The 26865-nt window shown below is 51.8% G+C and overlaps 2 protein-coding genes across 2 annotated transcripts in view; one reads left to right on the top strand and one right to left on the bottom strand.

The window, feature by feature from the left end:
• The window catches only part of PAPPA2 (pappalysin 2), a 90763-nt gene extending 68006 nt beyond the window's left edge, over window positions 1-22757 (top strand). The window contains exons 18-23 of the mRNA XM_027903961.1: window positions 2452-2620; window positions 3274-3406; window positions 4517-4626; window positions 7251-7322; window positions 19566-19664; window positions 21899-22757. Coding sequence (XP_027759762.1) covers window positions 2452-2620; window positions 3274-3406; window positions 4517-4626; window positions 7251-7322; window positions 19566-19664; window positions 21899-21973 — 658 coding nt within the window. The 3' untranslated portion in view covers window positions 21974-22757. The remainder of the gene's footprint in view (window positions 1-2451; window positions 2621-3273; window positions 3407-4516; window positions 4627-7250; window positions 7323-19565; window positions 19665-21898) is intronic.
• Window positions 22758-23015: 258 nt separating this feature from the next.
• Window positions 23016-26865, bottom strand: part of ASTN1 (astrotactin 1) — a 58320-nt gene continuing 54470 nt past the window's right edge. Inside the window, exon 23 of the mRNA XM_027903966.1 lies at window positions 23016-23110. Within this exon, the coding sequence (XP_027759767.1) occupies window positions 23104-23110 (7 nt within the window). The 3' untranslated portion in view covers window positions 23016-23103. The remainder of the gene's footprint in view (window positions 23111-26865) is intronic.

The following is a 26865-nucleotide window of genomic DNA, read 5'->3' as shown; positions in this document are numbered from 1 at the left end:
GGTTGAAGGGTGAAGCACTGACTCCAATTTTCCTGGCTTCCTTGTTAATCCTCAAGAAATGCCACTAACCCAGATCAGAAGAAGCTGGGGGGAGCCCAGGAAATTTCAAGCTCCTATGAAGTTGTGTGTATTTACGTAAATACTTTTTTTTTTAAAAGCCTCTGCCTTCCCTTTCTCTGTGAACTGCTCACTTGGTAGGTGCGGCAGTGCCCACACGCCACTGTCTGCCCCTGGGGTCAGCCCAGGCCAAGCGTGTTTGAAGTCCCTACACGGCTGCTGGGGGTGGGGTGAGCCTCCAGAGCGAGGTGGTCTGGAGGGGGAAGCTGCAGGTCGTGGAGGGGTGTGAAAGCCCCACATCAAAACGAGTTGCTCCGGTGAGGATGATCGGGCTGCCAACCACGGCCTGCACCTGTGCAAACTGCAGCTCCCACTGCGTGTCCTCTCCTGTTCAACCCTTCTGCCCGGGGTCTTACCCAGGCAAAGAGCCTCTACCACGATTTGGAGAGCAAATCCCAAAAAAAGGGAGATGCAGCGGCTTCAGCAGTTGTACCCCAGTGGCCAGTTGGGGAGTGAGAAATAGTGTGTGGCTGGGATGCTCCTGGTTTGTAAAGGAGTTTCCTTAGTGCCTAAGGCATCACTTGTTGCAGTGAGACTTCACCCCCCCCGTGTTTGCTCCTGTCTTCATAACCCCCAGTGATTTACCAGTTCCAAGTCGGATCACACGCTGAGTACCAGGAAGTTCAAGAAGGAGAAGATGCTACTTAAAGGCCTGGACATCCCACGTGGATTAGCACCTCTTGGCATGTGCTTTTGCTCATGTTTCAAGTTGGGTGGAGCAAAGCATTCCGTCAGGTTTTGGAGGAGGTAAGGTCTGATGGGGACATCTTTGAAAGGCAGTGACTTTGATGACCCATGGAAAGGGTGAGCAAAGAAGAAAGTTAAATTAGGAATGGAGTAAAACCGCAGATGCCTGCACTGGGATCCAGACTTACTCCTCCTCACCAGGCTTCCAAAATACTACGTAGTTGCAGTTTCCTTAGTCAGTTCAAGGCTACTGCTGTCAGGGTCATGTTGCAGCACCCTCTCTGCTCAGGTGCTCACACCATGGCCATCCTTGTTCCTGGTGGGAAGATTTGTGCAGAGCTCTGCCAGTAGACTTGCTGCATCCCATTCCCTACCTTACCTGTGTCTGTGTTACCTGCTGGAGCCCACATTCACCTCAGCAGGAACCCACCACCCCTTTATATACTCTTTAGGAAAAACAGATCCCCAGTTCCTGAAGGGAGAAGGGAGCTGCAAATATTTTAAAATAGGAGAGTGCTTCAAAAAGCTCAACAATTTCACGTCCAGGAATTCCCGGCAGAAGTGTGATGGGGATGGGTACCAGCTCCTGCCCCAGGTCTGGCAGAGGGGTGCAGGGGCTGCTCCAGACCCTGCACCGTGTGTTGGGAGGCACATGGGTGGCCCCACGCACTGTCTGCTGCCTCTTGAAACGAGGGGGAAATTAATTCCTCCCCCCAGGGGTTTCTGTAACCCAGTTACCCCCCTCCACATACCTGTGGCACGCTGTGAACTCCATAACACGGCACCTGGAACCCAGCCTGCTGGCACCTAGAGTGAGAGAGGGCAGGGGCTGGCAGCTGGAGCAGGCTGTCTAGTAAAGAAGGACAGCAGTGGGGGAAAAGCCTCATTAAGGATGGGGCAATGGGCTCTGGCTCAGGTAAAGCCCATCAGGGTGCTGACATATCCTCTGCTGGGAGAGCAGTCCCTGGCCAGCCCAGTGCCTCACCAGTTTTGATGCCTCTGTGTAAAAGATGCGGTGTCTCTATCGCTGCCAAGGGCAGGAGGCTCCACTCCTGGACTTTTTCTTTCTTTCTTTTCTTGGCAAGTAGTTTGTGCTTGAGCTGTTTTAGCAGCACGGGATGGTGTTGGTCTGCTGCGGCACGGCAGCCCCTCGGCGAGAGTGGGATTGACAGATCTGGCTGGAGTACAAAGAAGAGCCTTTGGAGTAGCTGGGCACAGGCCAGAGGATTTACTGGTGGAGGCAAACTCCATCCAGCAAAGTATGTAGCTACTGGCTGTGGGACAAAGCAGCCCAGGACCCACAGGGGCTGCCAGGCAGAGAGGAATGGTTCAGGGGCACCACGAGAAGCAGTGAGCAATGGGGTGGTGAGTGCAAGGGGAAAAGCATCCAGCACTCCTAGGTCAGTGCAATCCCCTCAATAAGGAGAAGAAAAGGTCCTTGTTAAGCATGGACTGCCCCCTTGGAAGGACTTGCCTGTGGTGAGGTGTGGTTTGGTGAGGGAAAGCCCCACACGTGGCAGGTCTGATCGTTATCCAGGAAGCAAAGTCTTCAGGCTGCTCCTGACATCTGTGGATGCCTGGTACAGCCTGGGTGTGGGGGGTGTGTGTGTGGTGCTGCAGCTCAGTCTGGTGTCTGTGTTTCCCCAGGAAGTTCCTGAAGGTCCAGTGCCTGGAGAGCGGGCAGTGGGAAGAGGGTCGCTGCGTCCCCGTGATGTGTGAGCCCCCACCTCCCGTCTTCGAGGGCATGTACAACTGCACCCAGGGCTTCGAGCTGGACAGCCAGTGTGTGCTCAACTGTGAGCCACAGGGACAGCAGGTGAGTGTCTGGGGGGAGGCAGAGATCAGTCATATGCTTGACCATCCCCAAGGCCAAATGCCTTTGTAGCAGTGATGAGTAGGTGCCCTGTAAGCCCAGAGCTTCTCTTGCTGGCTAGCAGCCATGGCACAGGGTGCACCACTGCCTGGGGATGCTCTTCTGCTCCCTGGGGACCTGTCTGGAAAGGAGGGATCCTAAGAAAGTCGGCTTGTTTTGGGTGATAAGGGTCAGAAAGCAGAGGGTCTCTAGTGGGTCTTGGGAGCTGCTGTGAGTGCTTTCAACTGGGATGACAAGCAGCCTTGCTGCAACAGATGCGCTCAACAAGGGGCTTCCCTGAGGATGGAGGCTGCTGCCTGCCAGCTCTTCCACCCAGGTGGCTCATCCAATGCACAGGAAGAGTCTTGTCAAAAGAAGTGTGGCAGAATCCCTCTGGTGGGATCCAGCACCAGCTGGAAAACAGTTGGCTTTCTGGTCAGTACACACAGGCTGGATCAGATGGCTGCAATCCAACTGCTCTGGGGAACTTCCCTCTGGACTGCCCTGGCAGGAGGGGTGTCCTTGCGTTGTGCCCCCCTGGAGCTGGGTAGTGCCCAAGGCAGGCTGAGCCCAGCTGCTGTGGCAGTGACCCTGCCTGCCCTCCCTCTGCTTTCCAGGTTCCCATCGTCTGCACCAAGGAAGGCTCGTGGACAGAGGAGTTCAAACTGTGTGAGAGCTTGCAGGGCACCTGCCCACCACCCCCAGAGCAGAACTTCGTGGAGTACAAGTGCGAGCAGGGGCATGGAATAGGTGAGGGCACGTGAAAGCCTAACAGAAAACCAAGCTTTGTGTGGACTCAGTGCTCCCAGAGAGCTGAAGGTCACGGTGACTCTTCTTCTTTTACCAATCCCCGTTAAATCTGTGACAAATACCCTGATTTCTCTTCAGTCCTCTTTCTAAATGGGGATTGCTTTAGCCTTGTTCATGCCCTGATTGTGCTCGTGGCCAAGACACAAAGTTAAAGCTGGCTCCAGCAAAAGCTCTCTCCTTTCAGAAACAGAAGGGGCTCATCTCTTGGGCAATCCCAGCCCTTTACAGTAATTTTCCTGATCTGTAGCTCTCCATCGCAGCTGAGTCTCTCCTCTTGCTACTGCTGCTGATGTTTAACGTGACAGGTCCTAGATAAAAGCCACAAAAGCTGCAGTGACAATCGTGTGTAACAGGGCACTTTCACCAGATGAGGGACCACATCATCCATTTCTCTCTGCGGGACTTGGTCGCTTTGTGCTCTCAGGAAGCGCTGCAATGCTCAGTCGTTGCATCTCATCTGGCATCCCCTTGGGCTGGGTGCTCGAGCAAAGCCTGCAGCGCTCTGAACCAAACACACCAGTCATCCCAGTCTGGTCAAACCAGGCTGAGGCGAGTCTGTCTAATGGTAGGGACTGCTAAGGTTAAGCTCTGGACCGATCTGATGTGAGGCTGGGGTTGAGACTGAGATCTACCTGTTTTTCCAAGATGGTTTTTGCAGCTTCTTTTCGTCATGGGAAGGCAGTGGGAATTCTGCATGGCAGGAAAAAAATGAAAGATGCTTCCTAATATGTCACCAAACATCCCATAGCATCCAGGCCAGACTTATTTTCATGCTGGGTCCCAAGACCAGCCATCAAGGTGTGAATCTGTCTCTTAGGTTGTGTTCAGTTTTCCTCTCATCTGGGAGAAGGGAATTGAGCACAACTCCTGCGGGCTCTTGGATAGTTCAGGATTTGGAGAAGGAATCGCCATTCCAGATTGGAAGGAAAAGGGTCTCCTCTACATCTGTCAGTACCCTCAGTGAGGAGCCTAAAATTTGGGTTGGTGCCCTCCTGTAAAACATCACTTCCTGGTTCCTGGTTTGGTCCTCAAGGCTCTCTCCTCCCGCAGGTGCTGAGTGCACACCCTCCTGTGTCATCCCTCCCAGTGACCCCGTCATACTGCCCAAAAACGTCACTGCTGAGACAATGGATCACCGGCTGCAGCCCACCAGAGTCCAGGTAAGAGGGAAGATGGATTCCTCCAGCAGGGGGGTTGCTGGCAACATAGAGAACAGCCCCCCTCCTCTCTAACTGGTATTTTAAACCAAAAATATTTTTGCCTTGGGTGAAGAAGGGTAAGACTTGGAAAGACAAGCAGTGGGTGCTACTGCACAGCCTGCTGCTCTCCCGTACCAAAGTTCAGCATAAGTTACCAGCTCCCAAGCCAGCTTTCAAGGACTCGTAGGATACCACAGTAAATGAATTTTAGTGCAAGAATCCCGCTGATTTTTCAGGACGTGCTGTGTGCCTAAACCTGCTAAGCTGCTGTTTATTGTCAGCCAGTGTGCTGGGGAGAGCAAAAAGCCACTCCTGGCACGGTGTGAGGAGCCTGGGTCCCCAATTACCCGGCAGCAGAGATGCAACCCTAGGCAGGCATCTCCCTGCCAAGGAGGAGGCAGGGCACTGTCAGCTGAAAGGTATCTCTGTCTGCCAGGACCCGCTGGCCAGCCGGTTGCCTCTGCTGCTGGAACGGGGGGAGCCTTTCCCTCCCCATCTCTTACTCACTTTGTAGGCAAAGCAGCTCAAATAGCTCGAATAGTTTGGATCCTCATGGCACGACTTTCCCAAAAAGCTGCTCCGCCGGGGTAATATTTCTTAAAATAAAAACGAGATGCATGAGGAAGGAGGTGGAACAAAGAAAAGCAAACAACCTTCACAGGAGCCAGTGCTCCCATCCAAACGCTCTCCCCTCCTCCTGGGAACCCACAGGAGGCCCAGCATCGTGCCTGTGGATACTCCTGTACGTCGCCTTGAATCAGCCCCACGGGCAGGCGGCTGCCGGGGGGGGGTGGCGAGGATGCCTGGGCTCTGTGGGATGGTTAAGCACGAGCCTTGGAAGGAGTCCGTGCCTTTGAGGGATCGGATGGCTTGGCCCATGGAGGCAGTGGCGTTCGGCTTCCCTTTCACCACCACTGTGGGCCTTCGTGCAAGGGAGGCATTTTGCAGAGAGGAGGGGGAGGGAGAGGAGATGTTATTTTAAGAAGCTGAGCTGCCCCATGCCAGGAGCTCTCTCTCCCTGGACCGTCTTGTTTTCCTCTCTGCCCTGGCTTCTGTCTCTGCTCCCCGCTTTGTCCCCCAAGTATCCAACAGTTCAGTGTCCTGGGAGCTGCCATGCTCCTGAGGTGATGGAGAAGATGGGGAGAACAACACATGGAACTGCAGAGGCCACTCAGGGAGGGCACAGTCCTGTTTTGCGTTCAGATCTGATTCATTGCATCCCACATCCGAGCAGGTTTGTCCCTCTGCCCTTATTTCCCAGCCTGGAATATGAGTATACTAATATGAGTATGCTAAAATGGCATCCAAGTTGCACAACAACCACATGCAAACCACCCCAATGAGGTTGGGATGCACAGATCCTCTGGGCTGAGTGGGAATTGGTGAGCTCAGCCAGAATCCTCAGTCTCTGCCCCATCAGGGTGGCTCTCTCTGGGTCTGCCTTCCCTGCACTGCCTGTGCATGACCAGGACCTCATCCTGCTCCAGCCCCATCACGGTCCTGACCCAACATGCAGCAGAAGGACCTGCAGCAGCTCTGTGTGGGCAGAGCTGCCCCATCTCTAGCTGCTGTGCCACCTGGGAATGCTGGAGCTGGTCTGCCTGGCACTGCACACGTCAAACAGGAGGCTGGGAGAAAACACACCTACCCCTCTGTGTGACTCCCGTGCTGCGAAGGGCATCCTAGGACACTTTCACAGGCCAGACGCTGTTTTATGGGGCCTCAGATTTCAAAGCCTGCCTGAGCTTTACAAGGAGGAAATTGCATGTGCGGTGGGGCTTTTCTTCCCCCTGTGTAATCATGAGTGTTCCCCACAAACCCCAGCTGAACGAGCGGGACGGCGCGTTCCAGGGCCGTGAAACCGAGCCCTTCACATCTCGCTCTTGTGTCCATCTGGCTGCCACAGCTGAGTTCGTGCCTCGTAAATACCACAGAGAACCTCAGAGTGACGGTCAGTCTGGCGTATCTGCTCCAGGTCAGGTCTGGGGAGATGAGCCCTTCCAGGACGCGGTTTTTGGAGCCTGAGCAGGCATCAATGGGTCGATTGATGCAGGCACCGAGCGATGACTGGCTGAACCTCCACTCTGTATGAGCAAGAAATTGGTGAATCCAGCATCACCCAGGGATATGGTGGCAGTCTCCAGCCTGTCATTGTTTCCGCAGCAGCAGCACCTGGACAAGTCAGACACCATGTGGTGGCAGTGCCATCTAAACCCACTTCTCTGGTGATCCCTGCCATCTCCCTTGGTCCTTTTCTAATTTTGTATCACTACAGAAACATTAAGGTTGGAAAAGACCTTCAAGACCAAGTCAAACCAATATACATCTGTGTGTGTGTGTGTGTGTGTGTGTGTGTGGGCTCTGCCTTGAGCAACATACCCTTGTTTGTGGGTGACCCAGCTGCAGGTGCCCTGGGTTTGCTGGGCCTCAAAGGGTGCAGGGAGAGTTCTGGGTGTGCTACTGCTGTTCTGTCCCACAGTGAGCAATACAGTGTTGTAGGAGACCCTCTAGCCCCAGGAAGCGCTGGTGGCCGTTTCCCTCCCTCTGCCAACTCACCTAAGAGCTCTCTTCTCCTTCCCTCCCAGAACATCGTGTGCACTGGCAGGCTGCGCTGGTACCCGGACCCCTCCGTCATTCACTGCATCCAGTCGTGCGAGGTAAGCCCTCCCTGTCCCCAGCACAAGCTGCCTGCCCCTCACAGGAGAGCTCCTGGCAATGAAGACTTGCTCCAGCACGAAGCCAGATGGCTTTGCCCTCCTGTTTGCTCTGGGCTGGGCCAGGTCTTGCTGGATGAGTGGAGATAAATGAGGAAGTGTCCTTGGGGTACGGTCCCCTCACAGCCAAGGGCGATGCTGGGGAGCGAGAGCTGCACAATATTTCCTTGCCTGCCTGCTTCTTGGCCAGCCCGGGAAGAATATTCTAGCAAAAGGATTTCACTGGCAAGGGGTATCCCCCAAAAAGCCCGAGCTGACTCCAAGCTGGAATATTTCCTTAACCAGAACCGCAGTTCTAGAGTAACACGGGTCCAGAAAAGCCCTGTGTGACTCACGCGTCCAACCCAAACAACCAGGATTTCCAGCCTTGTACATGCAAAACAAACTGCTCCTGAAGAATCTGCAGACAAAGAATTCCTTGCAGAAATTGGTTAGCCACTCATTTCGCTTTGAATAATGACCAGGCAGGAGAAAATCATAGGCAGCCTGGAGTCAGTTCGCAGAGGAAATTAAAAATAGGCAGTCTTTGTCAAGCACTAGTTGTTATTATGATTGAGGATAAAAGGAAAAAGTGGGGGAATTTTGGAATGTTGTATGCTGAAAATTTGGGATTTTTACCAAAAAGGAAAATGTAAATGGAGTTTGCACACCAAAAATAGCTTTGGGTTTTGCTGATTATATTTTTTTATGTGCTCATTTTAATGCGAATGATTGCTTTTGCTCCCCGGTTCTGCCTAGCTCAGCTCTTTGTCGACTGAAGTGTGGGAGAAAGGGCGATGCTGCAGGGGGCACGTCCCCAGGAAGGAAACCTTATGGTCTACAGGAGGTGCAGTAGTTATTTCCTGGACTGGTGGCTGTGTTGTGCGTGTCTGCTGCAAGACACAGGCAGAAAGAGTAGGGCAATGAGGTGCTGTGTGCTGGAGAGGTGTTGGGTGATTGAGTACCAGAGGTTAGTGATGGATCCTCTGGCGTTTTGGGAGCTCCGGGTCTTCTAAACCACATCTTTTAACTCAGATCTAGGGTAAGTAAGGTATTTGAAGTGGGGTGGCTTATGTGGAAGAGCAGTCTGGATGGTTGTGGTGATCATCTCTGTGGTGGTTCTGCTAGCAAGGGAGAACTTCGCTTTGTGCTCTCTGGGAGTTGGTCCTTCCAAAAAAGAAGCAGATGGGGTGTGAGGTGCTCCTTCTTCCCTCCCTATGTGGCTCAGGTGACAGAAAGCTGATGCTCCTTTATGGTCAGGTACACCAGACTGAGCCTGGTGTTTCCTCCCCTGTGGTTCCTGCACCTCACCTTGGGTCTGTGCCTTCAGTGAGAGATCCTGTAGGGAATGATGAAAAATGCCAGCTTATTTGTGCGTGAGAGAGAAAGATACTGACTGCTTGAAGTCTCAACATCTCACTGTAACAGTTACTGTCTTCTCATCAGCCACCAAGCATGACCTCTTTCTGTTCCTGTTTGCTGCTCACCCCCTATTCTTAGAAAGCAATTCTAGGCAGCACTCTTGGCATACAGGAGGTTAAGCAAAGCCAAAATCTGTCCCACCAGAAGATGGAGAGAGTCCATGCTCTCCATCACCCCTGTGGACTTTTTAATGCTTTTACTGCTTTCAATTAATGTTTCATCAGCAACCACCAAGCAGTCAGTACATGCTCTTCCATCTGAGGTCGCACCAAAGCCCTGTACAAAGCTTCCTTGTGCTGGAAACATCTCTTTTGATGGGACACAGGACTCTTATCTCTTGTTCCTACAGTTGCATCAGTCTGGCAGCTCAGATATCCTGAGGTCAGCAAGTACACCCAGATCTTTCTCTGCCTCCTTTGTTTCCAACTGATGAGTGCCAAGCTAACAGCAGATGTTTTGCCATCAGTACAAGAGGTTGCCCTTCAATTTTATACGAGCAAATGTCATCTTGTTTCTCTCTCTAGTCCTTCAGGTCATCTAACTATTTGTCAGATATCCTGATCCCCCTCTGTGGAACAGTGCCTTCTTCCTTGTTAGCAGTTTCATCAGTGCAGGCCTATTTTTAAGGTCACAGTCACTCGCTGTAACACTAATGAAGATTCATCCTCAGATAGTTTCTTTCACCCTGATGCTCTCCTTTTTGATACAGCTTACACCCTCATCCCTGTTCTCCTCCTCCTCACCTCTCCCATATGTGTCTTTGATTATTCTTTTCATTGTGTTTCCTCCCACAGTGCTGCAAATTGTTAAGGTTGAAGCAATAGCACAAGTCTTCCTAGTTAACTTTTTTTTTTATAACTTGTGTTTTACAGTAGTCATTGTCTTGCCACGAGGAATAACTTACCAAAAGTGTCTCATTCAAAGTGTTGTTCTGGGAGCTGCTGCTTGGCACTGGGAAGAATGGAGATGTTACCATTCTCCCCATTTGACCACAGATAATGCCCTGAATGTTGTTTCCACCTTATCTGTGCTGGCTTCCATCCTCATTCCTGGTCCTCTCCTGCCCCCATCGTTGTGACCTAAAGCACTGCAGCTCTCAGGGACCGTTTCACTTGGAATCCAATCTGTTGGGGGATATGGAGGCATCAGACAGAGGGAGTAGAGTAGAGATGGAATATAACCTGTAATTTATCCTCACTGCATGGTCCCCCCCTCCTCATGTGGTTCAGCTTCACTGGACAAGTCCATGGGACATCTCAGTCCCAGGGTCCTCCTCCTTTCACAGGAATCCCTCAATGGAGACACCTCCTTTAAGAGCACAGACTCTGCCATCCACTGGGCAGGGAAAATGCTATTCCAGTGGACTGTCCATGTCACCTCAGGTCTGAGTCACCCCTTGGAGATTCCGTTGTCTCCCCATTGACTGCCAAGTGTGTGTTGGATCAGGAAGCTTTCTCTTCTGGATGCCTCAGTGAGGGGAACAACCCTACATAAGAGAAATCCAGGCCACCTGGCAGCTTGTACCGTCTCTCCCTGGTGGAGTCACTTCAGGCCGGGGCATGGGAGCAGTAGCCAAGGCTCAACCTTCCCAGACCCAGCTGGAGCTCTGCCTCACATTGGAAAGTCCAGGTCACCATGCAATGGCATTAGAAGGACTCTCGCTCATCTTTATCCCACGCTGGCAGTGGATCAGCCTGCCGGCTCATCCCTCTCGCTCCTCTCCCCACCTCCCTTCTCTTTCCATTAATCTGGTCGTCCATCTGCCTCCCTGTCTCTCGCTGTGCCTTGCCAAGTTCCCCAGTGCAGGAGCAGCAAGGCACATATTTCGGCGAGGGAGGGAGGGAGGGATGCAAACCCTTCCAGGAGCCCGTCAGGAATACGAGTTAGTGCCGAGCGCGCTTCGCCTCTCAAGGGCCAGCGGAACATCTCGTCCCCTGCCATCAGTAGAAAAACAGATGGTGGCACCAAGGGAGGGGGCTTGGGGCTGTGGGGAGGGGGGAGTGGAGGAGGAGAGAAACCCCTCCTCCCCGCCATGGGGTGGGAGGAGGCGGTTTTGGTCCTGGTGGTGTGTTCGGCCACCGTGAGGGAGGTGTTTGCAGTATCTGGGGCACATTCTCCCAGGCCATTCCAAGGTGACCACCTCTAATAAATCCTCTTCCTGTACCCTAAAGCAATTGAGGCTGTTGACTTCAGAGGAGAAATCAACAATCAGTCAGTGCAGCAGATCAGGTTGGACTATTCCTGCCATACTGCAAAATAGTCTACCTGGCCATGGCTGTTATAGAGCACCTCCTACTCTGTGCAACACCCTCTCCCTTCACTCCTCTACCTCCCACCACAGGGACTCCCGTGGTTCCCATTGTGGCTGTGGTTTAGTGCAAAAGTTCACTTGCTTTATCATCATTGTGTCTGCCCAGTGTTATTCACAGGACGGGGTAACCGCTGCTGTCCTGCTCAAATGCGCTCAGAGGAAGGCAGGCTGCTCTTGAAGTGATCAGAGACAACGCTGGGCAGGGTTTTTGGGCAGCCAATACATCGTGCAATGTACTAACCTCATCCCCACCCCCAGCTTCGTGTCATCATTGCATGCAGGTAGCAAAGGGTTAATTGGAAGGGACCTTGGCTTGAGGTCTCTGCCTCACACCCTGGGTGAAGATGGGCCATGCCAGAATGCTGTTGGGAGCATGAGCTGCTGGGAATTCCTCAGGTCTTCCCTGCAGGAGGACAAGGTCTCGCTGCCCTCGTGCATGCTGCTGGTCATGTTATCACGGTCGTAAAACACTAATCTGTTCCCTCTTTTGTGGTTTTCCTGAGGTATTACAATGGAAATTATGAAATAGGGATTGAAGTGCATTTGTGGTTGCAGGTTGTTCCCGAGTCTCTCGATACAACAGGTAGTCAAGGACCTCAGTGGATCCTGGCTCTTCCCACCGGCATGTTCAAAACCCTCACTTGGCATATTTGTAGCTTGTGTCCAGCATTTGTCAGTCAGAATTAACCCCTCCAAAGGCATATGAAATAGGGACAGTGGGAGGCCTCACTTAAAATCTCACTGCTGTGCTTTGATGTGATGGGAGACAGGGTGCAATTCCCTCCCTGGGCAAAGCACTGCAGCCAGTCCAGCTGCCTCTGCTCCTTGGCATCAGAGGGGCTGGAGACCCTTGGCTGTCCCTCCTCCCGGGCTTGGGGGTCTCTGATTCTGTACCATGGCAAGGTCAGCACAAGAAACTGGTCAGAAACTTGAGGCTCTGCTCTGGGAATGATTCTGTTTTGTACTTCTGGGGATTAAGGCAATAAGGACCACAGGCACCCCAGCTTCTCCAAGGGGACTCTCTGGAGCAACCAGGTAATTGCAGCATGGCCAGAGTTTAGTCACCCTCTCATGATTCTCACATCATCACTCTCTCTCACCTCTTGGAGCAGGCCGTGTTGTGTCTTCCACCAGGCTTAATGCAGATGGTGGGGGAGCACACGGAGCGTGGACTGCAGGTAGTGGTCACTTCTGGGTCAGATCTGGCCCCTGACTGGCAAAAACAAAGCCCTTCATGCTGGAAGGCAAGATGGGGAGCTCTCTACGTACCTGCTGGATACATTTTCATGCTGCTCTTGGTATAAGCAGTCATAGAATCAACTTGGTTGGAAAAGACCTCTGAGATCAGCAAGTCGATCCCTTGATCCAACCCCGCCGTAGTTACCAGATAATGGCACTGATGCCACATCCAGTCTCATCTTAAACACCTCTAGAGATGGAGAATCCACCACCTCCCTGGGCAGCCCATTCCAATGTCTGATTACTCTCTCTGTAAAAAATTTCTTCCTAATACCCAACCTAAACCTCCCCTGGCACAGTTTAGGACTGTGCCCAGTCAGGCTGCTTACAGTAGGATGTAGTTTTAAGGTGGGATAAAGCCTTCCAGGATGAGCCCAAAGAAACCCATTCCTCCTCCAAAAAATCTCAGTTGAGTAATGCTTTTCCTAAACAGCGAGAAGATCTCTGTCCCCTGCACGCATGTGGAGTGTGATTGCAGAAGCCTCATTTTCTTAAGAGACAAAGCTGAGGGAAATAAAATGATCACACAGCAGCATCCCTTGCAGGATGAGGGACAGGCACCTGCAGGGACAGGACCCTGAAAGGTGGGGGTCTTTTGGAGTGGGTAGGACTGCAGCATCCAGGCCCACCACCAGTGGTGGTGGAGCCCCAGAGAGGTGGGAGCAGCCCCAGCTTCCCCGAGCCACATTGTGCCAGCAGCCCTGCACTTGGGATGCCCTGACCCCGACCTACAGCTGCTTCTCTGCCCTCTCCAGCTCAGGTGCCACCCCTCCCTCCCCATCCATGTCCCGCTTTCCCCTCTCCCAGCAGTCACAGTCGTGCAGCCGGTGATGCTGAGGGAGTGGAAAACCACTGAAATAAAAATCAATGAGTCGTTTCTGATAATAAACAAACATCCCTGAGCACAGCCCAGCCAACTGTTCTTCCAACACGAATATTCATTCCCCTTCAGCTCCTTCATCCCTCGTACATTGTTTTTCTTTCTGTTTAAGATCTGTAACAAGAACTTGGCAGAAACCAGATACAAGTGGGTCAGGAGGCCCTTGTGGTTTTCAGGGCTTGTTTTCCATAACCCGTTCTATCCTGCAACATATTTTGCACAAATGGCTTGGCAGGAGATCTGATCCGTGTAGCAGGCGAACTGCTGAGGGCAGGATGGCAGGCTGGTGCTCGTGGTCTCTTGTGTGTGCAGCAGTGTCCTTGGGAATGGTGAGTGCTGGGGACTGTCTCTGGGAACCACCACGCTTGCCAGGAGCACTGTTGACACACGGCGTCTTCCTCTGCTTCACTCTGCCTGTTCTTTCCTGCTTCTGTTTTTCTTCTCCAGTTAGCACTGGGATCGGAGTGTAAAAAAGACAAGGCTAAGGACCTCACTGTGAATACCTCATGGACATGGATGTTGTTTTGGAAGCAAAGGCCTGCTCTGATGTGGTGTTTATCTACTCCAGCTTTCCATACCCTTCTTCCCTCTTGCCCCCAAGGACTGTGCAAAGCCCTTTCCACATGGCTGTCTGCTAAGACAGGAGATCCCTGAGGAGCACGGTGCAGAGCAGGACAGGGATAAAGAAGTGCATCCCCATTCACTAGCCCAAAGTGTCTCATGCTCACTTCTGTAGCAGAAATGTGTCTGAGCTAAATGCTGGCCTGGGACACAGAAGCACTTTCAGACACCATGAAGGCAAGACCTGCTCTCCCAGGTTGGCCACCTGCAGCAGCATTCAGGCTGGAGAACAAGCAGCAGCCTAATGTCTGCTCTCCATCCCTCTTCAGACACCAATCCTGTCCAACCTCAGCTCGCACTGGTTCTTTCCTTAGTGAGGCTTGGGGAGATGGATGTTGGAGCTGGAGCAAATGTTTTTGGAGACCCAAGGTGTGGTGAAAGCCACCTGCATGCTAAGCTGGTGAATGGCTCAGGAACACCAGCAGGCATAGAAGCAATTGGAATTTCTCCATTTTGCTTTCTGGCTGTGTCTAAGATGCTGGGGCAGGTCCATGATGTCTCCAACAAACAGGCATGTGCCTCCAAGGGACAGCTGCCACAGTTCAAAAGGAGTGGAGGGACATCTCAGAGGACAAAAACTGTCTCAGAAGACACAAAAGTGGGGAATGAAGCAGTAGGTCTGTAGGACTTTGTTTTTCTTTCCCCTTGTTCGGGCCAGTTGGTCCCAGGTGCATCTTCCCAGATTTCTAGAGTTCTCTTCCTCTGAGCGATGCTCACTGCTCAGGGTGGCTCAGGGCAGGGAGACATCCCAGAAAACTTTCTGAGCAGAAGGCAGCCCTGTTCCCTCTCTGTCCCTCCCTGTGTTTTTCAGAGCTGATTTCCTCCTTGCGTGCTGGAGAGCCTCAGGAAGGAGAGAGGGAAAGTGAATGTGCTTGGGGTGTCAAGGGGCGGGGGGGGGGGGGGGGGAGAAAAAATAAAATAAAAGACACACTGCAACAGAGAGAGGGCCAAGAAAAATATTTAATCCAAACAATGAACATTGTCATTTCCTCCCACAGTCTGCATTCCCAGTCAACTTCCCTGGGCAAGCAGGGGGAGCCAAGAATGGCCGGGCTCTCTGCCTCACCAGCGTGAGTGTGTGTAAGGAAAGGGATGTGTCCTGGGGACACGGTGCTAATGGCATCACTTTAACTGGCTCCTGTCACAGCGGTGGCCTTGGGGACTGACACCAGCCCCAGTTTTCTGTAGAGGAACAGTGGTTTGGAAGGACGTTGGGCCAGGGATGGGAGGGGAAGTTTCCAGGGAACCCAGGCTGAGGTGGTGGATGTATTGGTGCTTTAAGTGAACCAGATGTTGAACAAGGCTTTGGGCACTCTTCAAGTCCTCCCAGGGACCTCCCAGAGCTTTTGGAAATATCTTGGCTAGTGGCTGAGGTGGGGAGGAAGGGAAGGCATCCGGCAGGGAGAAGCTGCCCTCTGTCTCTCCCTGGACAAGGCTGCAGCCTCTCTCTCCATGCTTTCCTTTCCCCTCATATCCCTGCCTGCTCCTCCCTGCCGTGGGCAGCACCTGGGATGTCACTTCTCTTGCACATCTTAGACCCCTGAAGCTGCAGCCCTCTCCAGCCTTGGGGCAGCTCAGGTTCGTGTCCCATGGTTCTGTGAGCCCTGGTTTGGGCTGACATCCCCCTGCCACCAAAAGGTTGGGGTTTCCAATTGATCCTTCCACCACTAAGGACTCATCCATCGCAAGAGCAGAATTAACAGCAGTGAGGCTGATGCACAAAGCCTGAGGGCAGCAGCAGCTTTTCCAGGGCTCGTCCCTGCCTGTTTTTCCTATGAAATGATGGTTCCCTTGTTTTTCTGGGGTGGCCTTGACAGGGACAGCTGAGGAGGATGAAGACACCTGCACCTCCTCAGCTGCGGGGACACGCATGGTTGTGTCAGCATACAAAGGGTCTAAGCTTGATGCCCAAAATGCCATCCTAAAGGGAAAAATGAAAGGACAGCAAAATCTATGCTGACTTAGAAGCTGCTTGAAAGGTAGTAATGCACCCTCCTTGGATGGATCAGTCACAAAGCCCAGGACCAGGCTGGGAGAAAACATTTTGCTTCTTAAGGCTGGACTTGATTCCCTGAAACTGGGATGTGGAATTTCAATGGCTGTGGGCAGATAGAAATGACAAGCACTTTCCATCTCAGTGGCAGAGCAGGAGAGTCTTTTCAGCTCTTTGGTTACACATTTGGCCGGGTAAATGCTGGTTTGTTGGTTATTTTTTTTCTTTTTTTCCACCTTCCCCTGAAGCACCTGGAAGGGGTAGTGGCCAAAAGCAAGGTGCTGAGCCTTCAGGTCTGCTCAGCCAGAGCAAAACCTGCATTTCTGGGAAAGAGGGTTAATCAAACACCTGTGATGCAGCTCTGAAATATGTATGACTGATGGAATCTGTGATTTATTCTTCATCTTTCCTTCACCTGTTGCACCCTTTCATGCTCTTTTACACTGAATCAACCTACTTATAGTGTGGGTTTGAAGAAAAGTGCCTGGACCCTGCCTGCCTTGCTGATGGCACTGGGGACTCCCCTTTGGGCAGAACGACAGCCCTGGGGAGGGAGCCAGCCCAGGCACTCTGCAAGGGTTGTGGAAAAATACTGTGCACAGACACTGCTCCCTGCATGGCATCTCTTAGCAGCCTTCAGAGAAACAGCACCACGGAGCCCTCCGAGATGCTTCTGCCCAGGGCGCATCAGGATCTAACCAATCCTCTCTCACACCCCTCCTTCGCCTGCGATATTTTTCCCCTCTTTTATTTTTTTCCCCCCTTTAATTGTTTTTTCTTTTCACTCGTGCCTGCTCCCAGCTTTGAGAGCCTGTGTTTTTTTAGCCTATTTAAATTGCCAAGCGCTTGATTCGCGGTTACTATTTTTGTGCCGGCAGCGCAGGGCTCGGGCCCGGCGGTGCCAGAGGCTGCACCTCCACGTGCTAACACTTGCCCCGCTGAAGCTCCTGACTGAACAAACAAGGAAGATGGATGGTGGGAGCGGGGAGATTTGCTGACGCAGCCCGGCTCCCGTGGTGGCACTCGGCCTGGCCAAGCCGTCCCGCCACTTTACGTGGCGTGGAGCGGTCGCAGCAATTACCTTATTCACTTTTTCCCCGTTTATAAGAGGCATTTCAGCCAGCCCTTTCTCCCCCCCCATGCTGAGTGATGCATATCCATCTCCCTGGATCGCATCCAGGGAGGGCATCGGTGTTTTCCTTTCTCCTGCCAGCGTTTCTGCGAGTCGCCAGCCTGGGCAAACCTCCCTTCTCCCACCACTGGCACTGATTTCTGCGGAGCCACATGTCTGAAGGACAGGGTCTGTGTGGGTTTTCCTCTCTCACATCACTCGCTCTTAGTCCATTGCATTGCCCATGTCCTACCTGGCAGTGACTTTTGCAAGGCCAAAGTGAGACAGATGTATGCCTTCTGTGCCCTCGAGGGTGACCCACCACTTTGCTCTCTCTCTCTGCTTACAAAGATGAAACCAGCTGGAGATTCTCAACAAGGCAGAGGCACAGGAGTCACTGTGTTCGCCAAACACGAGGCAAGGAGCAGGGACAGCAGTCCCCAAACCCTGTGCCTGGCTCTCTTGAGCCTCGAGTCCAATTAGTCATTTTCTATTTTCCCCTCATATGTTTTTCCAATGTAATTTGGAGCATGAGTTGTTAAGTTTCCCCAACGAGTGTTGCCATAGGAGCCTGTATTTGTTTAGGGTGGGGAACGGGCTCCTGTGGGTTGAGAGGAGGGGGCAGTTAGCCCTAATAGGTGTAGAGAGAGACTGAGAGCCTCTCCTTCCTCATCCTGTCCCTGTGTCTGTCCTCCCCCCACCTTGCACACAGGATCTGGAAATCGTTTCAGACCTGTGCAGCCGGGATGGGCAAAGCTCCCCGTAATTGTATGGAAACTGCCGAAGCGGCGGGTGTTGTTTTGCCAGTGAGTCATGACATATGGAGCAGAGCTCAAGGAAAAACTCCACCGTGTGGAAGGCTGCAAAAGCAAATCACACCCAGAAGAGCTCTCCCCTGCCAGTGGCCCTGGCTGATCCCCTGACTGCATCCCTGCACCCCCAGCCCCGACATCCCTGCCTGGGCCCTCCCGGTGCTCAGAGCTGCTTCCAGGCTTAGAGACCTTCTTTGATCACCATCATTTAAGACCCACCTGATGCCTTTCAGTGAAAGAGTGTTGTTAACCCTGTTGCCTTGATGAAATTGCACCCTGGTCTCCTGGATGTGATTTGTGACAGCAATGATGGGAGTAAAATACTGTCTTTTTTTCTGAGTGAGCTACCTAATCTGGCTGTGCCTCAATACTCAGCCGCAGGAAGGTGTGTTCCTCCTTCTTCTGAGATCTTCCAGGCAAATTCAGTCTCTCTGTGGATGCCTGGATTTGGCCTGCGGTACTGATAGCAGAGACCAGACTTGGTGGTTTGCTGTAACCTCTGCTGCTACTTCCTAAAGTTTAGCCTAGCCTGCATTGAGCCCCTTTCTGTTCCTTGTGAGTCACGAGGACAAAATGCTACAGCGGTTCCCTGGTTTTGGCATGGCTTTTTCATGTGAATTATTGGTATTATCACCAGTCCCACAAGTTGGCTTTGGCACAGTGGATGCAGAGCAATCACAGTGCAGGGACATTTTTCAGCTGTCATTAGGTTTAGGGGTGCTACAGGTGGGTGTCCAGCATCAAAGGCTGAGTATGGGTATTTTTGGAAGCTTGTTGTTGTTTGGGGCCACCAGACCCAATGAAGTGGGTCATCTACTTCCATGAACAATGGGGTGCCAAGGTTTCCACCAAGAGTCCTCTTCAGTCTGGAGAAGACTCTGAGGAGACCTTAAAGCACCTTTCAGTACCTAAAGGGGCTCCAAGAGAGCTGGAGAGGGACTTTCGACAAGGACAAGGAGCAATGGCTTTAAACTGGTAGAGGGTAGGTTTAGACTAGAAATTAGGAAGAAATTCTTGACTGTGAGGGTGGTGAGGCCCTGGCACAGGTTGCCCAGAGAAGCTGTGACTGTCCCATCCTTGGAAGTGTCCAAGGCCAGGTTGGACGGGGCTTGGAGCAACCTGGGATAGTGGAAGGTGTCCCTGCCCATGGCAGGGGGTGTGGAACGAGATGGTCTTTAAGGTCCCTTCCGAGCCAAACCATTCTGTCATTCTGGGACTCTGATGACAGCAGTCCTCCTGGAGGAGGTTGCTGGGCCAGTACCTGCCAATCCCAGAGCCTGAAGCAGAAGCAGCATTTCATTACTAATCTCTCAGTTAATGAATGGCTTCTCCATTCAGCTACCTAGTTCAGATGCTGCTCGGCAGTGCTGGTGTGTCTATCTGTGACAAATAAAGCTCAGCTGCTGACCGTTCCTGACGGTTCACTGCAAGAGAACAGTTCATTCTCAGGCCCGTTGATGGTTGCACCCATCACACAACGTGGCTTCTTGGCCATCATTGGCTGCTTCTCAGCCCCAGATGCTTCTTTCTCTTCTCTCATCAAATGACTCATGTGACTAAACAACAAATAAAATGGGTTTCTGAACGGCTGCTTGTGCCATTTAACATTTCTGACACAATTCTCTGGATCCTCCAGCTGCTGGCCTCGCAACACCCACTGCTCCATCCACAGCAGCCGGGATAACTGGTGCCCTTAGGCTTTGAAGAGGGAGTTGTGTACTGTGGAAGGGGCCTTGCTGAGGACCTGGGATCTCTGCTTTTGGAGGCAACCTGCTGCTTTTGACTAACCCTTTCACAAATCCTCGTTTCCCTGCCTAGCCCTTCCAAGCAGACGGCTGGTGTGACACCATCAACAACCGGGCGTACTGCCAGTATGACGGTGGGGACTGCTGCGCCTCCACACTGTCCTCCAGGAAGGTAAGAGAGCACCCTCTGTGGCGTTGGCTGGGATTTGGGGTTGAGGGGTGACTGCTAGCATTGCTCTTTGGCTGTGCTGGCTGTGGAACCGAGCCTGCAGTGCAATTCTCCCATGAACGGAGAACAAACCCATGATTTTAAACCAAAGCCAGCTGAAGCTGATAGACATCATCCCACTGATTAGGAGCGGGCTTTGGACTTGGGCCAGCGTGATTAAAACCTCAGCCCAGCTCCCACTGAGGTTCACGGGATTCCCTCTTGTTTTGGGGAACGAGTTCCAAAGAAACGACTTCCACAGGACGTAGTGCTAGACACGGTGAGTCCCAGGTCACCTTGTTGTGCAACTGAGCTGTCCAAGGGGATTTCTGGTATGGTCTCCTGGCCTCTGCTGTAGGTTATGTTTCCCTCCCTCTTCTGGGGAAGGAAGGAGGGAGGAATAGTGTAAGGGGAGCAACTTGGCGTTGGGGTTGTACAGACCCTTCTTTGTCTCCCATCACAACCTTCCCTCCCATCTAACTCACTATCCAGCATTCACAGCCCATCCTTCCTAATCATATCCAACAGCAAAACAAATCATAGGGGCATGAGATAATTTCTCACTGCGAAAATATGTGAATTTGGATCTTCTCATCTTTGTTGTGGAGCTTGAATCATTTTTCCTTTCATCACACATACATACACAGAGAAAAGGAAAAATAAAATCCTGGGAAGATCCGCTTGAGATAGGAAAGAAAAAGCTTTACACCCAAGTGATGAGTGAAATCCCCACAACGATATCATGACATCTTGGAGCAAGGCATGGCCAAAATAAAGGATTGGTTCACTGTGGAAGGTGGGAGGATTTGGTCCCATGGCTCTCAGGAGACCCAGACCCAGCTTGCATCCCCCACAGGTCCCAGATCTTCCGCTCAACAAGCCTCCAGCACATCTCTGTTAAGGCAGATGCAGGAATACAGAGTTTAATCATCAAAAAAGAAAAAAAACTACTCCAGCTCATGACTAATCCAGGCTATGAAAAATCAAATGTGTTTCCATATTTGGCTCTGAGCCTGGTGTGTATAAAACCTCTGGAGGAAACTCTTTTCTCGGCTCCCATAGCCCATGACCAGGCAACTGGCAACCAGGAGCCAAATGCTTGGTGGGTGCCCTCCTTCCTCTGCTGCCACTGGCTAAGGTGACATCGTCTTGCTGTGCCACATGCAGTTGTTGCAGAGAAAGCTACGTGCAGTGAGTCTCCCTACCTGCCTGGGATGTCTCAAAGCAGCACAGCTGGTGGGTGGTGCTGCATAAACACACTGCCTGCCCCACTGAAGGCTGTTGCTGCTCACAGAGCCTCCATCCTGCCTGGCTTTTCTTAATCCACAATGCACAAGGATGGAGGCACCTACCCTGGCTACTGCACTGGGTAGTGTAGAGCTCAGCTTTGCAGCTGGGAGCCTGGTTGAGTTCCTCCAGGAGCTGCAGTAGGCGAGGCTGGGGTACTTTTGTGCTTTGCTGAGCCAGGAAGAGCCAGGAGTAGCTCGAGAGACAAGTCCAACAGTTCAGACATGGACAGAAGGAGCTTTCTAACAGGGGCAAAAGTAAAACTTAAACCTAGAGGTGCTCTACCACTGCCTGCCCTACTCCAAATGTCTTATATCCACCAGGGGAGACTCCTTCCCAGGGTTTGACATTTGAGGCGCAAGATTCAAGCTGACCCTTGGCTGCAAAACTTTAAACACCAGTGACCAGTGACAGGGCTAGAGGAAATGGCATGGACCTGAGTCAGGGGAGGTTTAGGTTAGATATCAGGAAAAGCTTTTTCACCCAAAGGGCGGTTGAACCCTCAACAGGCTCCCCTGGGAAGTGGTCACAGCACCAAACCTGACAGAGTTCAAGAAGTATTTGGACAACCCTCTCAGGCACAGAGTGGGATTGCCAGAGTGTCCTGTGCAGGGTCAGGAGTTGGATTTGATGATCCTGATGGGTCCTTTCCAACTCAGCATATATGAAACACAAGCTAACAAAAAAAGGAAAAGGCAGCAAATAAAACTGAGCTGGGGACAGGTTGTGCCCCTTTCTCAGTGAGCTCGGAGCCCGGCATTCTCTGCAACAGGCGCAGCCCAAAGTGTCTGTCTGTCCACACATCCATTATTACTGTCCACACCGGGGTGGAGGGGGCTTGCAGGGGCGTAGGGGCGCCGGGAGATGGGTATCCCAGGGCAGAGGCTGAGCTCTCCCTTTGGTCCTCCCAGGTGATCCCGTTCGCTGCTGACTGCGACCAGGACGAGTGCACGTGCCGTGACCCGGCGGCCGAGGAGAACCAGTAGCAGCAGCGGGAGGGGCCTCTCTCGGTCAGGCGAGCGCTGGAGGAGCGAAGGGGCAGCACCAGGGGCCGCTGGGGAGCGGCGGGATGTGAGGGGGCAGGTGGCCACACAAGAGCCGGGCAGGGATAAAAGGCGGCTGTGCACGGAGGGGCAGGATCGAGGCCACCGAGGAGCCCAGGAGGGCAGAGCGGTCCCCTCCCCACAGCTGCTCCCTCCCGAACCCCCTCGAGGGGCTCAGCCAGGGGTCTGGTGCCGCCTCAGCCACACGCTGGGCTGGGGTCCACGCCGAGAGCCCAGGTGCTGCCACGGGTGTTTGTCCTGGTCCAGCATCTGGGTGTCTGTCTTTGCTCTGGATTTTGTCACTATTCACCCCCCCTCTGCTGTACAGGCTTCTTTTAGCAAGGTCGAGGTAGTTGTGATCTCTCTGCAAATATTTAAACTTAATTATATCTATATACATATATATAATATATATATAAATATATATTATATTTTCTTTGCTCTCGATGAAGCTGAGAAAGGATATCCTTTGTCACACACCCATGCTGCTGTGAAGTACAAACCATTGGGAAAAGCGCAGGTCGGGGCGGGAGGAGCAGGGAATTTCCCCTTCCTTGCTGAAAGGGAGCTGGAAGGAGGACACAGAGAGAAGCCAAACTCCCAGGCCATGCCAGGAGAAAGCTCCCAGGGGGTAAAGGCTCACACCTGAAGGTGGTTTGGGCATCTTGCAGGCACCAAGTTTGGCCCTTGGGATTTGCCAGCGCTTTGCCTTGCACTGCCTAGAGCCCTGGATCAGGATTCCGGGATTCAGAAAAACGCTGCTGTGCCATTGAATCATCCCAGCGAGCACAATGGACTTCGAGGGCACCACAGGCATCCACCACACATTATTCCAGAGCCCTCTGGGAAGGGTTACGTGTCCATGGGGTCACTGAGTGGTCAGTAGGAGCAGACTCACCACAGTCCTTCTCTGCCTCGCTGCCCTGGCCACTGAGCATCCAATTAAACAAGGGATGTAGTGGGCAACCCAGAGTAGCTGTGTGATGCTCCAGTGAAGGAGGATGAGGTGGTCCTTCTTCTCTTTCCCCACATCTGAGTTTTTCAGCAGTGTTGTCAGCAGTTCTCAGAGGAGATCAGACCCTGTCATGCAAGTAGAGACAAGACCCAAAAAACCTGTCAGGAGACTCTGAGCATCATCTTTTCCCACTGAGATTTTCCTTAGTTGTATCATTATTACCTCTGTGCCCAAGCCCATCACACTGGACATACAGTCACCGATTGTAACGAGTCTCTTGCTCTTGTAGGCACCAAGAGAAAAATCTTCAGATTCACTCCAAGTCCCAAAGAAGCCCAACAAGAAACTTTGCCCCCATAATCGGTTTCCAGAAGCTCAGCTTGGCAGCTGGGACCCAGCCCCACAGAGGCAGCAATAGGGAAGGTGCCTGGCTCCTGCTGGGATTATCCCTAGAGGTTTTGTGCTGTAAAGAGGCAGAGAAAGGAGGAGAAGAGAGCAGAGAAGGGACCAGAGAGTAGGAGAGCAGACTGAGTGTCCCCAGGTTCAGCTGCAGGAGACAGGCTCCAAGCCAGGGTTTGTCTGGTGAAGGAGTGGTGGAGAGAGGGTGACACGGTGTGGAGAGACTGGGGATTTTCAAGGCATCGTCAGGCTTCCACTAGATCTCCCCATGCTTTTTTTTGCCAGGCATTTCCTACAGTGGTGCTTTACCTGAAAACAGGAGTAGGGGCAGAGGTGTGTGGACATTCCACCAGCATCCACGCAGGAGATACCCTGTCTTTCTCCAAGCCCTTTCCTGACCTCATGTGCTCCTGATCCCTGGTCTAGGCAGAGATTTGAGGAGAGGTGGGGGACAGTGAGTCCCGTCTCCTTTTGCAGCAGAGACACACTGACATGTCTGTCCCCATCATACACAAGTGACACCAAGGTTTTCACCCAAAAGGCACTCTCAGTTGGGCAATTTTTTGTCAGATTATCAGTTTTTCAGTAAAAAGACCTCCCTCAGATAAGCCCAGGGAAATTTAAATAAAAGTTGGCCCAACATCCCCAAGAGGTTCAACTTGGGCAGCCTGCACCTCTCCACCAGTGCAAGGGAGGGGAGATCCAGGGGTCCTAACAGAGATGGAGTGGGGATCCCAGCAGCCCCCCAACAAAGGGGATGGTGGGGACGTGGTATGAGGGTGACAAACACAGAGAGAGAATTTCAAGTCCCAACCTCTTGCCATGCCAAACCCTTCCCTGCCTGGTGGCAGCGTTACCTGGATGTTTATGTGTTCAGATGACAAATTATTATCCTTTTGGGGCAAAAATCCTGATCTTGTCCCTGCTCACCTGTGTGTGCAGGGAAGGGACTGTGATCCATGGACAGGGGAGCCAGGGAGGGTGGGACTGGAGGCACTGGCTTGGCTGGTAGACATTTGTGCTTCTCATGACCAGACAGCTTCTACGTACCCAAATATTGTTCTTCTATAGCGACACTGAGCGGTTTTTGTCCCCTTTAGGGTTTTATTCACAACGGAGGCTGCTGCTATTTTTATTTTTTTGTATTTGATAATTATTTTTTATAAAAATCTATGAAAAATAAATAATCTTCTCATCCTCCATCTCTTTTGTCTCCTTGATTCAGCCAAAGTGGGGCCAGGGGGGTGGTTTGGCTATTCCCAGCACCTTTGGTCCCACATACTTTTCCTCTGCCCCAAATTATGGACTCACCCAGAGCTGTCCCAGCCCAGTGGAAGATCTCCTTTGGGTTAAAGGGCAACACTCACCTCCAATGCCCCCCACAATTCAAGGCTGCCACCCAGGCAGCTTTTGCTGTGCCACCAGGTGCCAGAGCACTTTTGCAGGTCTTCTGCTGGTTATGCTACAAACTGGTCCAAGGCTGGTCAGTTTTTGTGATTAATTCACTTTAAATGCAGGGAAAAGTGTGTGTGTGTGTGTGTGTGTGTGTGTGTATGTTCACACACCTCCTCCCTGGGGATGGGGAGCACAGGGTGGCTCACACTGGAGCCAGAGGACAATCAAAAAAGTTGCCTAAAGATTTGGAGATTTTTTTTTTTTTTAAAGTAACCAGATAAACTTTGTACATATTGACTGGGAAACACCAAAAAGCCTTTGTCCTGTGTTTTAACCTTGCTCTTCTTCCATCCATCTCTGATGGTCATGTGCCTCCCTTTGCTCCTCACCAGCCTCTCCTTCATGTCTGGTCTTTGCATGGACTCTCTCATCGCTCCCAGAGGAGGAACAGCATCTCCTGGTGACACTGAATGTCCCCTTTAGGGGCAAAGCTCCCCAAATCATGTATTTTGTGGAGCCAGATTTGCTGCCACGAAGGACAGCACATTAAGGGGTCCCCCACAGCCCCAAGCCACCAGGACCTCACTTGTATGTTTTGCATATAAAAAACCATAAAGAGCAGCTGTCTATGGCAGTAGCCGAGTGAAGAGCTGCTTTCCCATTCTGTTCCTCCTTTCTTTTCCTCCTCCTCCTCCTTCTGTCTCATTCCAGAGCCACAGGTTATTGTGCGACGAGACAGTGGCAGCCACAGCACTTAACTTGTAGGGAAAATAGCAGAGGGAAAGTATTGGGTGTATTTTTAGCTTAGTTTCCTGCATTTTAGCAGCAGGAAGAGGAAAAAAAAATAAAAATCGAGTTGTTCCATGAGACTTAATGAAGTCTGGTTTCCTATGGATTTCTCTGCTACAGCCCCTAAATTCCCACTCTCCTGTGTCCTCCCAGGCATCCTGTCTGCCTGCCTGCAGTAATCCCTGGCTCTCCCCAGGTCTCCCACCCATCTGGCAGGGCAGGTGGGAATACACATCAGGCTTGGCCAAAGGACCAGCCCTTTTAAGTCCTGATGGCCTGAGCATTAGACACAACACTGCACCGTGAGTGGCTTTTAAGGCATCCTTTGCAGCTCTCACCTCTGTCCAGGTGCTGGTTTTCACATCATTTGTAGGATGTTAATATCCATGATGCTCCTAGTCCTCTGTCAAAAGTCTGCCAGATGGACCAGGATGTTCTCAGGGGATGGCTGGACACCAGACAGCACCATCCCATCCACCTTATGTACTAAAATAAAACAGCTAAAAGAAGCTTTTTTTGACTCTGCTTCCAAATTCCCAGCCCCTGTGAAGGTTTGCAGACTGAGACCCTTGCCAAGGATGTGTAAATGCAGTTTTTCCACGAAAACCCGAAGGTGCCTGCAGACATCCACACCTTCCCAAGCCCGGCAGAGCAGGTGGGCAAGGCAGGGAGCAGGACACGGCCCTGTCTGTGTGTGCTGAGTGGTTTGGGACTTGGCTAACCCAGTGGGCAGACAGGCTAATGCTAAACTTGTGTGAAGACTCACCCAAGTTCAAAGGCTGGGAGTGTTTCATCCGCGACCAGAAGATGACATCAACAGGACCAAAACTATAAACAAACACTCCAGTTTGCCAGAGCCAGGGATTACTAATAGCTCCATTTAATAGTCAGTTAAATTATCATCTGGAGTTTTACATAGTGTTACAATGATTTTTTTTCTTGTTGTTGCTGTTGTTTAAAACCTTTTTCTTCTTTCCTTTTTTTTTTTTTTTTTAAAGTAATCCAGAAGGGTTTTGTGTTTCTTGCCACATGGCTATCTCACCCTAAAGCACCCTACTTTCAATCTACAGTAGTAAAACGTCACATTAGAGTTTTAATAGAACATCAAGGAACATGAACTGTAGCCATCTTTGTAAAGAAAAGGACCAAACCATCTTTATATGTTAAATAACTCCACAACAAGTAAAAGGTAGTAATGCTATTACAGGGGTACGGACGCAGCAAAGAAAAGGTAACGACCCAGAGGTTCATCTCAGGTGAATGATCGCTCATTAATTCAGAAATAAAACATAAAGGG

The sequence above is a fragment of the Empidonax traillii genome, unplaced genomic scaffold, assembly GCF_003031625.1.
Source record: "Empidonax traillii isolate 1590-97213 ecotype Southwest subspecies unplaced genomic scaffold, ASM303162v1 scaffold1002:size361594, whole genome shotgun sequence".
Taxonomy (NCBI): Eukaryota; Metazoa; Chordata; class Aves; order Passeriformes; family Tyrannidae; genus Empidonax; species Empidonax traillii.
Note: the sequence above shows the minus strand (reverse complement) of the source record. Positions and strands in the feature narration are given on the sequence as shown.